This window comes from Protopterus annectens, chromosome 2.part1, assembly GCF_019279795.1.
Source record: "Protopterus annectens isolate FY-2018-M chromosome 2.part1, PAN1.0, whole genome shotgun sequence".
In the NCBI taxonomy this organism is placed as follows: domain Eukaryota; kingdom Metazoa; phylum Chordata; order Ceratodontiformes; family Protopteridae; genus Protopterus; species Protopterus annectens.
The window spans coordinates 1,455,895,354-1,455,912,230 of NC_056729.1; the positions used below are offsets into that span (position 1 = coordinate 1,455,895,354).

Sequence of the window (16,877 nt, forward strand, 5' to 3'; positions counted from 1 at the left end):
CAGAACAAGGCCAAGGATTTTATTCAAGACTGTTCCTTGTTCCAAGAAAGGAAAACCAATGGAGACCCATTCTGGACTTGTCCGCACTGAATACTTACCTTATTGTGCCAAAATTCAAAATGCTGACTTTACAGCAACTCCTTCCCATGCTGGGCAAGGGGTCTTGGCTGGTAACTCTGGACCTCAAGGAGGCATACCTGCATGTCCCAATCAGACAAAGTTGCAGAAGATACCTCAGATTTCTTGCAGGCTCAGAGCATTATCAATTCTCAGCATTGCCCTTTGGCTTATCTACTGCGCCCAGAGTGTTCACGAAATGCCTGGCATCAGTAATTGCACATTGCAGACTTCAGGGGATACAAATATACCCTTACCTGGACGACTGCCTTATACAAGCGGACAGCCAACAAGCCTTGTTAAAAAACTTGGATTATGTCATTTACCTACTGGAGGCCTTGGGATACACAGTCAATATTCAGAAATCAAGTCTCGTACCATCCCAACAAATACCTTTCCTGGGTGCCACACTGGACACAAACACCCAGATGGCGTTTCTGACAAAAGAAAAACAAAAACAATTACCAGAATACTTCAGAAAATTGGCAACACACACATACAGATGACTGCAAGGAAAATCCTGCAGGCCCTGGGTTTCATGGCATCTTGCATTCTTCTGATTCCTCACGCAAGGCTGCATATGAGGAAACTACAATGGTATCTAAAAAGTCTATGGTCTCAACACAGCCACAGCCTGGAAGCATTGATCCCACTCATACCATGCCTTCAAAAGGAATTTCTGTGGTGGGCTCAAGCAAGCCAGATAAACAAAGGTCTGCCTTTCAGCAAGCCTCATACAAGTCAAACCATAACAACAAACGCCTCAGACCATGGATGGGGGGCGCACATGGAGGGCAGATGCATTCAAGGACAATGGACACAAAAAGAAAAAGCACCTGCACATCAACCAAAAAGAAATGCTGGCAGTGATACATGCTATCAAGGCCTTCGAAAAGTTCATGCATCAGGGCCAGCTACTAATAAAGACAAACAATACCACAGTTATGTGGTACATAAACAAGCAAGGAGGTACCCATTCCTACCCTCTTTGCAGACTGGCAATGAATCTCTGGGATATTTCCCTACAATTGAAGATAGAGCTACAATCCCAGTTTGTACCAGGGAAGGACAATGTTCTGGCGGACAGCCTAAGCAGAAACATCATGGATCCACACGAATGGATGTTGCATCCAGACATTTTCTTACAAATAACTCGAGCATGGAGAAGGCCGGACATAGATCTTTTTGCCTCCCACCTCAATCACCATCTGAAAAAGTTTTGCACAAGGACATACCATCCTCAAGCATGGAAGGTGGACGCTCTCTCCTTCAGTTGGAACTCTCTAACACTATATGCCTTCCCACCTCTTCCTTTGATGACCAAGGTGTTACTAAAGATCAAGACAGAGCAACCGAAAGTCATACTGATAGCTCCAGACTGGCCAAGACAACACTGGTACCCACTGCTATGGAGCTAGACACACACCAACCCGTGGCTCCTTCCTCAATGGCCACTTCTTTTGACACAGCACAATTACAGGACACTACACCCCAGCTTGAAAACATTGAAGCTGACAGCTTGAAAGATTCCATGACTATTCCTCAGGATACACTTTCCAAAAGGGTAAAAGATATCATCCTGGAGGCGCGCAGACCTTCCACTAGAAAAACATACTCAGCAAAATGGAAGAGATTTCTTATCTGGAACAGCAAAAAGGGTCAAGACCCATCAGTGATGAGCATTCCACACATCCTACAATATTTGGCTGAAATGCTCCACAATGGCCTTTCATATTCTTCCATAAAAATACATGCTTCAGCAATATCTGCCAAATATGACACTGATCCGCCTGTATTTTCTCACCCATTGCTAAGACAGTTTCTAAGAGGAATAAAGAACATCAACCCTCCAAGGAAACCACCAGTGCCTGCATGGGACCTCAACTTCGGAAAAATTAACTCTTCCTCCCTTTGAACCAGCAGCATCTTCAGAGTTGCAATTTCTGTCTTGGAAGACAACTTTCCTTCTGGCAGTAACCTCAGCAAGAAGAGTCTCTGAGCTACAGGCCCTTATGGCAATACAACCATTTCTCATTTTTCATCAGGACAGAGTTTCTTTGAGAACCAATCCGTCATTCATGCCAAAGGTGGTATTCAGGGTGTCCCTGAATCAAGCTATTCACCTGCCTACCTTCTTTCCCAATCCTCAAAATAAAGGAGAGAGACTTCTGCACACCTTGGACATGCACAGACAGTTGCGCTACTACTTGGACAGAACAAAGTCTTTCAGAAGATCTGACCAGCTTTTTGTAGCTTGCGCTGCTGGATTGCAGGGAAAAGCAATTTCCAAACAGACAGTTTCTAAATGGATTGGAAATTGCATACGATTCTGCTACTCTTTTCATGGAAAAACTGTGCCAGCTGACATCAGGCCACATTCCACCAGAGCTACAGCCACCTCCACAGCCTTTGTAAGAGGAGTGGCAACAAAGGACATTTTAGAAGCTGCTACATGGAGCTCCGTGCATACATTTTCCAAACATTACAACCTGCCTTTATATTCCAGATCCAGAGCAGGGTTTGCTTCTGCAGTCCTGCAGGGCATTTTAGCTACACCATCTTTGTCTTAGTGCCTACCACCCCCAGGTTGGCTATGGTATTCAACCCATATGTCAGGACTGCAGTTGCATCCTTGAAGGACATAGTACAATTTTGTACCTACCATAAATGTAGATGTCCGATAGGTATGCAACTGCAGTCAGGTTTTCCCTCCCACCAACCCCTCTGTGGTATTCTTTTGGGTTTTTACCCCTCATTTTAGCTACCTGGGGTAATCTTTTATGGTGTATTTGTTTTTATGTTGTTGTTCTTGTCTGGAATTTTTCCTCCATTTTCAAAATTTAGCCTTCCTTAGAGGGCACCTGGCATTTGTGGCAAGAAACACTGAAGAAAATGGCGTCGGCTGACGCTTTTATACCCCAGGTGCTTTGACATCGGGGAAGGGGTGACATCAGCCGACGCCGGACCCAGACTTTGGAATCCAGCCGACCGAAGGGCTGCCTGAGGCAGGACAACCCATATGTCAGGACTGCAGTTGCATACCTATTGGACATTTACATTTATGGTAGGTACAAAACTGTACTTTTCTCTTTGGGGTCACTGATTATTTCCTATACTTCCCTGGTATCTCTGAAATGTCTGCTTTAAAGATTTATTAGCCCTTTTTGACCAACTAGATTTCATGATTTTTCACTGACGAGACTAACGGGCATTCTGCCTCTTTATATTATGGCTGTCAACAAAGTGTGTGTAGCTTTGAATCCTGCTGGCCGTGAATGTGGAATAGGAGACTATAATATCCTTACTGTCCTGATAAGCTGGCCTTGAATGTGAAGTAGGAGTGTGTAATGTCCTTACTGTCCTAATAAGCAATAAAGTTGCTGTAAAGAAAAAGCTATAAACAGAATAAGTGAACACTTTGATGAAATAAGGCAAAAACCTTGCTATGTTCAGTGCTGACAGTATTTTTTGTCTGAATTTGGTACCCCTGTCATCCATCACCACCATCGATTGTGTCCCAGTGCCCTTTGTCAATCCTGACAGTTATAGTGAGGGATCATGGAGGTTGTACTAATGTTTTCAAAAAGATGTAGAATTTGTAGTTGGAGATGAATCCAGAGAAGTGGAATCCTCAAGCCTTACACACAGAAGCAAAGAGAAAGCAACACATTAGAAGTAGCATTTTTTGACAGAGGCTGATTTAGTTAGAAATTTACATTTCACCCATTTGCAATAACCTCTGGATTGATAGTACAGAAGTTTAGCCTTAGGGAAGCTCAGCTTTGTTCACCCACACCAAACACACACTTATACACATGCACAAAAGTATGATTATATCAGGTGGCACAGTGGTGCGCAGTTAACATCGGCTCACAGCAAGAGGTTCTGCGGTTTGATTCTCGACTGGGGTCCCTTCTCTGCGGAGTCTGTATGTCCTCCCTGCGTTTGTGTGGGTTTCCTCCAGGTACTCTGGTTTCCTCCCACATTCCAAAGACATGCATGTGGAGCATTTCTCCCCGGGCCTTCTCTGGAAAATAGGCTCTGTCCTAGTTGGACTTTCCCAATCAACAAATGTTAAATAAATAAATATATAATAAATAATATGTACACACATTTTTTAGTGGATTATCATGTAGCTTTAGTAGATGCACTTAGATGTATTTTTATTTATTTATTTATTTTACATTTGTTGACCGGGCTAGTCTAACTGGACATATGTCCATTTTCAGTAGAGACCCGTGGAGATAAGCTCCAAGGAAGTAAAAATATAATCACATTATACAAAGATTAATTTGTATGTTAAACATTGCGAGAAAAAAAATGGGAATAATCACAGTGGTCGTTTGTTCATAGAATAGTGCTAAATATACAAATGCACTTAGTACAATGCAAATGTAGTTGCAATACAACATATAAAAAGATAGCAGCTGAGTTAGATAATATGTTAGTAAACAGGTTGACATAGAGAAGGAAAACAAAAAGTAGGAGCTGTAATAATCAGTGTAAGAGTTAATAACTAGTCTGCTTAAAGAAATTAAGAGGATGTAAGTAAAAAAAAATCTAGAAAGGTCAAGGTCAGTTGTTAAGAAAAGGAACAAGAATACTGAGAAGAAGAGAGTAGGTAGATCCAAGTAAGAAAGGTGGTAGATCAGTCAAGTTTGGTACAGGGGCGCACAACCAGTGTGTTCTGAGAAAAAGTTTGTTTGTTTGTTTTTAAAGAGTGATATAGAGGGAATTGAGGAAAGTTCGCTAGGAAGAAGGTTCCAGAATTTTCCAACAGCAATAGAGAAAAGTGAGTTTCCAGCCCTGTTGTTTGACTTACATATATTTACTTAGAAGCCTATGTGATGAACGTAAGGTCTTTAAATTGTTATAGTGGATAATGAGGGTAGATAGTATAGGGGTATTGGTAGGATGGTAAAGGGTTTTGTGGGCAATGGTAAGTTGGTAGAATTTAAGCTGATTTCGTAATTCAAGCCATCTTAGTTGTTTAAGGTTAGTACAGTGGTGGGTTCTAAAAGGTTTACCTGTAGCAAATCTGGCTATGCTATTGCAGGCATTTTCCATTTTATTAAGGTTGTTTTTAGAGAGATTAGTGTATATGGGTGAGGCATAGAGGAGAGTAGAAATTAGGTGAGTGTGAGCAATAGTTATTCTTGCTGCAGGAGAGAGAAAGGGTTTGATCCTGTAGAGAGAGCCCAGTTTTCTATTAACAGATTTTAAGGTATTATTAATATGGGTGTCAAAGATAAGGTTATCTATGGTGATACCAAGCAGTTTGGTAGTTGGGTCTGGGGATATAGGAGTACTGTTATTGGATGTTACTGTGAAGTCTATTGGGGGGGGGACTTAAAAGTAGGAGTGAAAAGGAGGAGTTTAGTTTTTTTGGGGTTTAGAAGGAGACAGCATTGAGTAAACCATAGTTCAACTGTGTTAAAGACCTTTTGGGTAAGGAAGTGAAGTTCAGATATTGATGTGGCTGTGCATATTGTATGCATGTAGCTTGGGGGATTGCTAGGTGAAGGTCGTTGATAAATATAGAAAATAGGAGAGGTCCTAATATGGACCCTTGGGGGACCCCTATGTTGATGGGTAGATAGAATACTGTGCCATAGCATGGCCTGTTGTCTGTTATCCAGATAGGATTAGAACCATTTTATAGCTAATGCATCTAGTGACAGAGATTTGAGGATTTTTATAAGTAACGGGTGATTTACCATATCAAATGCCTTAGACCGATCTATAAACAGTGCAGAGGAAAGCATATTAAGGTTTCGGTTTTTGTTGATACAGTGAGTGAAAGAAAGAAGGGTGGTAGTAGTGCTGTGTGAAGGTCTGAAACTATGTTGAGAGTTGGCAGGTAAGTTATTATGGATTATGTGGTCTAGCAATTGTTTATGGATGCATTTTTCCATGATCTTTGCTAGGGGAGGCAGTAGGGCAATGGGACAGTAATTGGAGAGTTCAGTGGAGTTACCACCCTTATGAAGGGGGATAATATGGGAGACCTTCCATATGCTAGGGATGTGTTCTTCAGTGAATGTTCTGTTGATAAGAATGGAAATGGGGTAGGCAATATATTTGGCTGCCTTTTGTAGGTATTCAGCGGGTATTTGTTAAGCTGAAGGAGTGCTTAGTTTATGTTTTTGGATGAGGGCAAGAATATATGCAGTTGGGACTGGTTGGAAGAGAAATGGAGGGGGTTGGTTAGTGATATAGTTGGATATAGGTAAGTCCTGAGTGGATAGCTGACTGGCAAGGTTTTAAATGGCCTCAGTGAAATAGGTATTAAAGGTATTAGCAGTCTGTTTAGGATTCTCTTGGTCTGTGCCTTGTGGGTTTGGTGTGATGGATTGACCTGGGTGTAATAATTGATTAATACTTGCCCAGAACATTTGTGGTAGATTATGTTGGGTCTGTTGGAATTGTAGGTAGTAGTTTCTTTTGTCAGACAGTACTGCTTTTTTAGTTTTGTTGCTTAGTTGCCTTAAGTTTTGTTGATCTACTGGGTTTTTAGTTGATCGAGATTTGTTCCAGTATTTATTTCTGAGTTTGATTTTTTGCCTGGTTTCTTTTGAAAGCCATGGGGCAGATTTAGTTCTCATTCTTATAGAGCGCATTGGGGCATGGTGGTCTAGAATGGCTAAGAAGTTAGAGTTAAAGTAATTGACAGCTTCCTCCAGTGGGAGGTATTTTAAGGGAGACCGGTTGCATGCTCTTAGTTCCCTTTGGAAGAGATCAGGGTTGAAGTTTTTCTTGGTTCGAATTGTTCTAGATTTGGTTGGGTTAGGTAGATTGGTTTTATGCCTGATGATGTAGGTTAGTGAGTGGTCAATTACATCATCAGGGAGGGTACCAGATTCATATGTCTGGAGATGACTATGTATGTGAATCCAATCTAAGGTACTTTCTTTCTTATTAGGCGTGTTTATCCTGGTAAGGGAGGTAATGGTTTATGAAAAACCAAAAAGGTTTATATGGCTTGTAGGATGGCAATTGCTCAAACACTTCCAATCAATGTTAAAATCACCTAGGATTATGGTTTCTTGAGGCAGATTTTGAGATAGCCAACAGAGGAAATTCTGTATTGTGAGAATGTTATTACCAGGAGGAAGATAGGTACAGATAATATAGATGGATTTGAATTTGTTAAGTTGAAGCTTGGTAATAAGAATTTCAGCGTTGGGGACTTGATGTGGTATATAGTCGAAGGTAGTAATCTGTAGGCCGGATTTAAAAAGGATAGCTACACCACCACCCTTTTTGTTATGCAGTCAAGTCGCAAAATATTGTAACCGGGTGGGATGACTTTATTGTATTTAGTTGAAGGTTTTAACCAAGTTTCTGTTAAACAAAGAATGTCAAAGGAGTAGACTTCTAGGAGAGCATGGAGTTGTGCAACTTTGTTATTAATGCTACGTATGTTGAGGTGAGCTAATAACAGTGAGTTAAGTTGTTTAGTAAAAGAATGGATAAGGATGGGTGTCTGGGTTGTGGAGTTGAGTGCTAGTACTAGTTATAGGGCCTGGGTTTGGAAGAATGTCACCATCTTTCAAAAAGAGGCGTAGTGTTTGAAGTCTAAGATTTGGGAACTTATATAGAGTTAGAGACTTTCTGGGCTTGGGAGAGTCATATCTAATGTGGGTAATCCTATGGAATTCTGCTGGTAGATAGCTAGGTGTGGATGTTATGTTAACATGGTTAGTGAGAATAGGTAGAGAAGGAGAGGTAGATAGTGTGTTGGGGTGGAGAATGTGTGGATATATTGGGTGTTCATAGGAGGTTAGCAGGTAAGCTAAAGTTAGGGGTGGTAGAAATGTAAGTATGAGTAACCTCTGTAAGAGGGTAGCATATGCATCTGGCAGGGTAAGTTGTTAGGTTCTAGTTGTAGGTTTGGAGGTATGTTATGTGTGGAAGGAAATATAGGTGTAGGGTGTGGTAGGAGAAATTTGAAGTGCTAAGTGAAAGTAGAGAAATTGGTGTTAATGGGAGGGGCTATGATTAGTGCAAGAGGGAAAGGGTGTGGTTGGATGGTATAAGAGTAGGACCCCTGGGGGTGGGTGAGAATTGGGGGTAGGGGAGTGGAGTGAGCCCGCAGGGCGAATGGAGTGGTAGAGACAAGTAAAGGAGAATCTAGAGAATAAACCATCAGCAATTCTGATAGCTGAAGGTAAGTAAGTGAGTCAGGAGTGGGAAAGATCAGAGGTATATCAAGAGTCTATGAGATTAAAAAAAAGAACAGGTGAGAGTATACAGTTGAAGTAAAGGGGCGAGTGAGAAAATAGGAGCAGATCTTAAGACCTAAGGGGTATTAGTGTAATTACAGAGGGAAATACAGGAGGATAAAGCAGGAGATATGGGTTGGGATGAGAGTGCCACCTAGTGGGCATATCTAGTATTGCAGGTAAGTATGTAGGGAGCTAGCTGGTTTAGAACCAGGGACTGAGTGATAGCAATAAAAGAGGGGTTCATAAGAAGTAGAGGAGGTTAGTTGGATACAGGGTAGATAGGAGGTGGGAGTAAAGGCTGTTGGCTGTTCAGTTTCGTAGCTTACTTTATAAACCCTGAAGCAAGTAGTAGAAAGTAGTCAGTTTTACAATCAGGACTTAGTCAACCGCATACTTTCTTGCTTCCTTAAGAGAGGGTGCAGGGCAAAAAAAGGCTGTTTAGATGAGACCGCTGAATTGGATAGGGTCCTTTGTCACCAGGATATACTTTTCCTCCATTTCTTGGTTACCATTTTGCCTTGCATAACTATTATAACTCGTTTCCCCATTATACCTGCCAAAACTTCACTGTATCACTTTTGAAGGGGTCTTCACATTCCACGGATGGATTAATCTTTTTTCAGCACATTTTTCTGGAGATAGGAAGCATGACTTGGAGGATGTCATTCTTGTAGGTGTGGATTTTCTTTCTTTATACCCTAGTAGCCTATTCATTTGACATCTGAATAACACAATGCATTGCCTGTTTTAAGTGTTCACTGTGCTGGATTAAGAGCATTTGTGATTCCACATACTTCTGTCCAATGTAGAATGCTGTAATCTCCTTGCCACGCATGTTGCTTCTTAAAGTGCATCGTACATGTTGCCACTCCTAATTGCCTCTCAGGTGATAGTTGTCTAGCAGGATGTTACCTCCACTAATACTTTATGATGAACAAGGTGATACTGGCCACTTACTCCAGTCCCTCTTCTGTCTGCCAACGGTATAAATGATGAAGTTAAACAAATACAAATCACTTGGATTGCTGTCAGGCTTTCATATTCCTTTTGCAAAGATATTTTTTCATTTGACAGTAAGAAAGGAGATCTGTGGAAAACAGAGGTCTTACTATATTTTATGATTTATCCCAAACGTGATATGCCATTATCTACTTAATGAGCACTGCAGGCATACTGTGTAAAAATTTATTTTGTCTTGTATTTTATGTCGTGTGCAATATACAAAATCATTTTATATTTTAACCTGCATGCGATAATTTCTTGCTGTTTGTATTGTTTGTACTTTAATTATCTTTAAACCCTTTTTATTGCTGCCTTTGCACTTAACTAAAATGGGTCCTTTGGAATGTGTGCATTAGTTTAGTTTATTTTTTATTTAGTATTTTCATTTGTTAACCAGGTAAGAATGATGGGTCTCAGATGCCCCTTTTCAGCCATGATTCGAGCTAGAGGGGCAATGCTAAATACTGTGTATGTAGACATAGTAGCCAGTTGATCAGCATGTTCTTAGGAAGTGGTAAGATTCCTGAACAATACCTACATGGGGGATCACATATGAACTTTGCACAGTGAACAGCAGTCAGGATAGAGCCCCTGGACTCTAGAGCTGTGAAGCAGAGGTCTTACCGAGTCACTGTATTGCCCACTGCACATCATTGCAGTTATCAAATCTTATTTTTTTTTTGTGCAGTTTTGATAGTTTCATCACAGAACTGTAGAAATGAATGACTGAAGCTAGATTAATGATGTAGTAGCATTCTTCCTGTTATAAAGCCTTTGTGTGATTGTTTTTCTGTTTTTCTTAGGAGGTTAATTCTGTGCACGCCATGTCAAGAACAGACAGTGCTGAAATAGAAAAGAATATACTAATAATAGATACCGAAACAGGGGATGTACATAGCGTGCAACAAGAAAATCGAATTAATGAAGCATTAATGCATACTATACCCAAGCCTATCAACATGGACCAGGAAAATCTAGTTAATGAAGCATTAATGCATACTATACCCAAGCCTAACAACATGCAACAGGAAAATCAACTGAATGAAGCACTAATGCATACAATACCAAGGCCTAACAACATGCAACAAGAAATTCAAGTGAATGAAGCACTAATGCGTACAATACCAAGGCCTAACAACATGCAACAAGAAAATCAAGTGAATGAAGCATTAATGCGTGCAATACCCAAGGCTAACAACATGCAACAAGAAAATCAAGTTAAGGAAACTGTAATGCATACTGTACCCAAGCCTAAGAGGGGCCGTCCTCCAAAATCAGAATCTCAGGGGAATACAAGAAAAAATGAAGATAAAATAAAAAAGACATCAGGTAGAGGGAAAAAAAGAACTGCAGTAACTCAAGGAGGTCCAGGAGGCCTTCAGGAAGTTAATGTAAAAGTACCAAAACAGGATGTAACAGAATGCACTGTACCATCAAAACAGATAGCTGTACAAAGGTAAGATATTGTCTGATTCAGTAGTTTGATTTTTATTCCGTATGGAAGTTTAGAACATGTTCAGAAATCTTTTATTAGTGTCATTACATTTTCATGGAATTGTTAGTAGATAAATGCAGGTTAGAAAATTTATATTTTGAGAATCTCTTCTAGCAAAATTCCGAATAAACTAGCGACATGCTTAAGATGTTTCTTTGTTTAAATAATATGTACTAGTATTGCAGTTTTATGAAAACCAGAGTAAATGCATAATACTCTACTGTATAGGAATCTGAATTAACCTCAACCAAACCAGCACTTCACTTGCTCCTAAATAAGTTAATCTTGACTTTAGTTTATTTTGTTTGGTAGTGCACGAGTTTATAGGCTACTTTTGCTGGTAAGAATTTTATGTAAAGAACAATTTTTGTCTTAAGTTGTCATTCAGGATTTTTATCATTATACACCATGTTAACAGTCTCTGCTTAAAATATTCTTTTTTTCATTAATTTTACATTACAGCATTTTGGTCTTTTGTCTTTGAGTTTCATACTGTAGTCTTAGGATGGATTTTACAAACTTTTAAAGCTTTATAAGGCAAACTCTTGAAGGTGCTGTAAGACTGTAAGTGTAAGATAGGCAAGTTCAAAAAGATCACCAAAGCAGAAGTACTTGTTTAGAAATTTGGAGAATGGTCAGATCAAATTTGTTAGTAGATGCAAGGCAGTCAGTCATCAAACCATTAACAGCCTAGCCAGAACATCCAACATCAAATAATCTCCTACTTGAAGAATGGTTACACTAGTTAGGCATGGGTAGAATTTGATGTTAAGTTGTCAATCACGCCTTCATTCTTGCTGGATGGGGTTCAGAGCCGAACCTTGGCTCCGACTCTGCCTATTACTAAAGCTCGAGAGCTATTTTTACCGGCTCGAGGCTATACTATGTCCCATAATGCTAGGCATCAAATACCCAGATCTCGTTTGCCGCTTCAGCTACGAGGTTGCGTTTTCACCGGCTCCAGGTCGTATTTAAAAATTTTGTATCTACAGTTAGTTTTTGATAGATTTTTTTTCTCATTAGTTTATTTAATTACTGTTTAGAGAGTAGCAACTAGTTTCCCTACCCTTTTTCTGTAGTTTTCCCTACCCTTTTTTCCACCCTTAAGGTGGACGGGCCTAACCCTCCCTTCAATAGTTAGTACAGTTTTCCCCTTAGTTGTGTGTGTGGAATTTCTGTCTTCTTTTTACTAGTTAGCTTAATTTTAAATTTTTTGTTGAGTGTGTTAGTGTTCTTGTTTAGATTCTTTGTCTCTACCCTGTGGTATCATGTCCAAAGATACCAAGGTATCGGGATTCAAGAAGTGTGACTCGTGCTGTCAGAAGATGTCTCTGACAGATGGTCACACTTCTTGTGTGTATTGTTTGGGCCCTCTGCACCTGCAGGACTCTTGTTCCATCTGTTAAGCTTTTAGCCCCAGAGTCCTGCAGAAATAAGCTCATTCTCAGAGGCTTATTAAAGCCTGAAGGTTCTCATAGGTTCATAGGTTCATACTAGGCTATCTGCCCAAGGGCATTTATAAGCCTAGCCCATAGTTATTTGGCTTTCGCCACCCCTTTAGTTTGAATAAAACTATGCCTATTATTTTGCTGTACCTCTGTCAAGCAGTGACACTGAAGTAATCCCTGGGGTATATCTGCGATCCCCCATCCATTGGTCAAGATTCCTCTTGAACAAGGCCAGCGAGGTGCTCTGCCTCACATGTACCGGGATTTTGTTCCACAGCATAGGTAGTCTCTGGGTGATGAATCTGTCCCTCCAGCACGTTCTATTAATAACCGTGTCAAGGTTTAAGTCTCCCGCCCTTGTGGTTCTGAGGGATCTAGATTTTTGAGGTGAAGCATATTCATCAAATCAGGGTTTGACATGGCCTTATATGTCAGGCACAGGTCACCTCTGAGCAAGCGGTATGAGACTGAATAGAGCTGGAGTTCTTTCAGTCGGGCAGCCTAAGACATATTTTTGAGACCCTTTATCCTTTTGGTGAGGAACTTTTGGGGCCTTTCCAGCTGCTGCAGGTGTCGGGTCAGATACATTCCGAATGGGGCATTGTACTCAATCATAGGTCTAATGAGTGATGAGTACAGGGGGACGATGACCTCCCTTGATCTAGATGTGAATCCCTTCATGATCAGGTGGGCAATGTAGAAGGTTTTCCTAACTACTTTAGCAACATGAGTGTCAAACGAAAGGCTACTGTCAACTTGGGTCCCCAGATCCCTAATGACTTCTTCTGTGCTCAGTGGATTGCCACCTATATGGTAGCTAGGGGTAACCTTGTTTTTCCCGAAGGGTATGACTATGCATTTCTTGGCATTTAACTTTAGGCCATGGCTCTGGCACCAGTTATCCGTTTCTGTGAGGCCCTTCTGAAGGATATCTGTGTCAGATGTGTTTTCGACTATGGCACCCAGTTTGCAGTCATCTGCAAACTTTGTCAGCCATAACCCTCCTGTGTTTGCTTGTACTTCAGAAAAGTAGATGCCGAACAAGAGTGGACCCAGGACTGAGCCCTGTGGGACACCACTTGTGACAGGCTTTGAGTCTGACATGGCTCCAGCAACTCTGACCCTGTGGGTTCTGTCACTTAGCCAGTTTGCAACCCATCTTGTGATGTATGGGTTTACATTCAAGCTGATGAGTTTTTCGATGATACCTGAGTGGGGTATTGTGTTGAAGGCCTTTGCCAGGTCAAGGTAGGCTGTATGGACTGCCTTTCCCACATCAATGGCCTTGGTGACTGTCTCAAGTCAACCAAGTTTAAAAGGCATGATCTGCCTTTGACAAAGCCAAACTGGGTTGGATCCAAAGTCTGCAAGTTCCCTATGTCTTTATTTATGAGTTCCATTATGATCCTCTCCATGGCTTTGCAGATAAGGCTTGTCAAGCTAATGGGACGGTAATTTCCAGGGTCGGTGGAGGCACCGCCCTTGTGAAGTGGGACCACAGTCGCCGTGCGCCACTCCTTGGGTACGTATCCTGAGGTGAGGCTAAGATTAAACAGCTGTCCTAACTGCGGGTTTAATTCCTCATTGAGTTCGTGGAGCACACAGCCGGGGACACCATCCGGTCCCATGGATGCTGTGTTTTTTGCTTTGGAGAGAGCAGTTCTCACCCCTAGCCTATGTCCGGAAAATCTTCAAAGCCCGCCAAATCGTCTGCTCCAAGTTCGGAGCCGGCGCCGAGCGGTCCTCTTTCTGCCTCGTCGGTTCCAGCTGGAACCGATTCATCGAGGCCTCATTCGGCTCCGGCTTTGGTGTCGGAGCCATCCCCAAGCTGAAAACGCTCCAGGTCTCCTTCACTGGAGTCGGTTAGATCGGCTCCAAAGTCCCCCTTGCTGTCAGAGCGGAGCCATAGGTCTCACTCCTCCAGGTCTTCCAGGCTCTCGGACCATGACCTCGAGAGGGTAGTCAGCAGACTTTTAAAGTCGCAGGCGCTGGCCCAGTTATTGCATAGCCCGTCTCAACAGACAGGGGCTACCCCAACGCCTGCTCAAGTTCCTCCTCCGACTACTTTGCTGAGTTCAGAGCCGGAGGTCGTCGAGGTTAGTACCGTTGGGGCGTCGGAACTGATCCCTCCGTTATCGGTTCCTTCGTCGGCGTCGAGACTCCCGCATCGGCTCCGAGGGGGCAAGTGGCATCGGACCCTTGTCCGACCCCATTCTCCCTCTCGGAGCCTCAGCGCAGGTGAGTTTGGCCCCAACATTGGCCTCGGAGCCGTCCCTCTCGGTGCTGGGTCCCTCTTCCCTGCCTGACAGGGGCGCCTTTGAGGTCATGAGGAGCGTGCTGGCTCCCATACCGGCGCCACGGTCGGCCTCGTTGGCACCTCCCTCCACATTGCCTGCTTCGGCCCCTGCCTACCCTCCTGAACCCAAGCACGGAGAACCGACACTCCAGGCCGCTCCATTGGGCGTTTCCTCCTCTTCCGAGGCCTCCCCTGACCCTGCAGGGGAGACCCCTCGGAAGAGGACATGCAAGAGGAAGCATGTCGGCTCCCCTGAGTCAGTGACATCTGACACCAACCTGGATGATTCGGAAGGGTCCCCAAGGTCCCCCTCTGAGGATGTCTCCTTTTCTGACATCCTAGAGATCCTTAAACAGAGGGGGAACTGGTCCGCCCTCAACCCTTCCAAGGATAAGACGGTGTACCTGGATGCGTTCAGTTCTTGCCCTTCCACCTCCTGGGTGTCCCCTCTTTTCGACCCACTCATGGAGGTGGTGGCTCGAAGGCGTTGACGGCTCCGGATACTATGGAACCAACTCCCCGGAGGCCTACAAAATTTATTTCAGCCCCGGCAGACAAGCAGTTTCTCTCTAAGGGCGTCCCCGTTGATGCCATGGTGGTGGCGGCAGCCACTAAGAAGGAGCTGGCTGACCTTTCAGTACCTGTCCATCCTCCTAATAAGGAATCTAGGACTATGGATAGGTATGGCAAGCGGATGTTTTCTTCAGCGACCTTTGCCATGCGGCCGCTGAATTACTTGTGCCATTTCACCCGTCTTCAGAGAGACCTCCTTAAAGAACTGGGTGATACCTTACAGGACCCAACAGCTGTGGGGTCTCAGGAAAAGATCAACTCCCAGCTAGGGACCCTGAACTCTATTGTCAACTCCTCCATGCGGCTCATTTCTTATGCAGCCGATGGAGCGAGTAGGGCCGCAGGCACGGGCGTTGCTCTAAGGAGACACGCCTGAATGCAGCTTTGCAACTTTGCTAACCCCTTCAAGGCGTTCTTCACTAACACCCCCTTGGACGGTTCTGCCATGTTTGGACCTCAAGTGAAGGATACATTGACCAGGTGTGAGCAGGAAGGCAAGACTCCCTCTGCCGTGGGAGTCCATTTTTCCGCCCCTTCTAGACCATACCATAAGGGTCAAAAGGGCAGAAAGATGTGGTTCCGTAAACCCCAAGGGAGTACTGCCTGACGCACGTGGTGAGCTCCCCTCCAGAGGCAGAGGAGGGAACAATAACAGATGCCGCCCTAGGGGCAGGGGGGGGGGGGGGTCCGCAAAATCAGGGTTGCGGAGAATCTTTCTCTCACAAACCCTTCCAGCACCCCTGAGGAGCTGCCCGACTGTCCACCTTCGGAGGCAGTCGGGGGAAGATTTTCACTGTACCCAGAAGCCTGGCATTCCCTTACGCAAGACAAATGGGTATGGTCGATCATATCCGAGGGTTACAGAATCCCCTTTATCCACACCCCGCAACAACCAAAAGGGCCTCTTCCAGACGTTCCACCCGGTCTGAGAGCTCAAGCATCGTCAGAAATTTCAAAGCTGCTGTCAAAAAGAGCCATCCAGCCAGTCCCAGCAGACCAACAAGGATCCGGAATCTACTCCAAGTTCTTTTTGGTACCAAAAACGACGGGGGACTGGAGACCTATTTTGGATCTCAGCAGGTTGAACAAGTCTGTTCAAAGAACGAAGTTCCGGATGGTCACGCTACAGTCCATTCTACCCTTTCTGGGTCAGGGCAATTGGATGAGCTCTATAGATATTCAGGATGCGTACTACCATATCAAAATGAACAGGCGCTCCAGAAGGTTTCTCTGCTTCCAGCTGGGAGCCAGTCACTACCAATTCAGAGCCCTGCCCTTTGGCCACACCACAGCCCCCAGGGTGTTTACCAAATGCATGGCAGTGGTTGCGGCTCACCTGAGACGACGAGGATTCCAGGTGTTTCCATATTTAGACAACTGGTTCCTTACTGCCACCACCAGGTACCAGCTACTTCAAGCCAGGGATTAAGCTGTCCAAACGTGCAAAGCGCTAGGCATCTCTATAAACTTCGAAAAGTCTGCCTTGTCACCTTGTCAGCATATTACCTTCATAGGCGCCGTGTTAAACACGGTGGAGTTGTCAGCAAAACTACCTACACAAAGAGTTTCAGACATTTGCAGCCATGTTCAAATCCTACTACAGGAGGACAGGGTCCAAGCCCAATTTGTACTAAAAACACTTGGTCTAATGGCAGCAACATTCACCTTGCTTCCCCCAGCTCGTTTTCATATGCGACTACTGCAGTGAATGCTTTTTT

At 43.5% G+C, this 16,877-nt stretch overlaps 1 protein-coding gene across 3 annotated transcripts in view; it reads left to right on the plus strand.

Annotated features, from left to right (window-relative positions):
* PDS5A (PDS5 cohesin associated factor A) overlaps positions 1–16,877 on the plus strand; it is a 4,482,835-nt gene that overhangs the window by 4,237,352 nt on the left and 228,606 nt on the right. For all 3 annotated transcript variants that reach the window (XM_044062931.1, XM_044062930.1, XM_044062932.1), the window contains exon 32: positions 10,151–10,803. In XM_044062931.1, the coding sequence (XP_043918866.1) occupies positions 10,151–10,803 (653 nt within the window). The remainder of the gene's footprint in view (positions 1–10,150; positions 10,804–16,877) is intronic.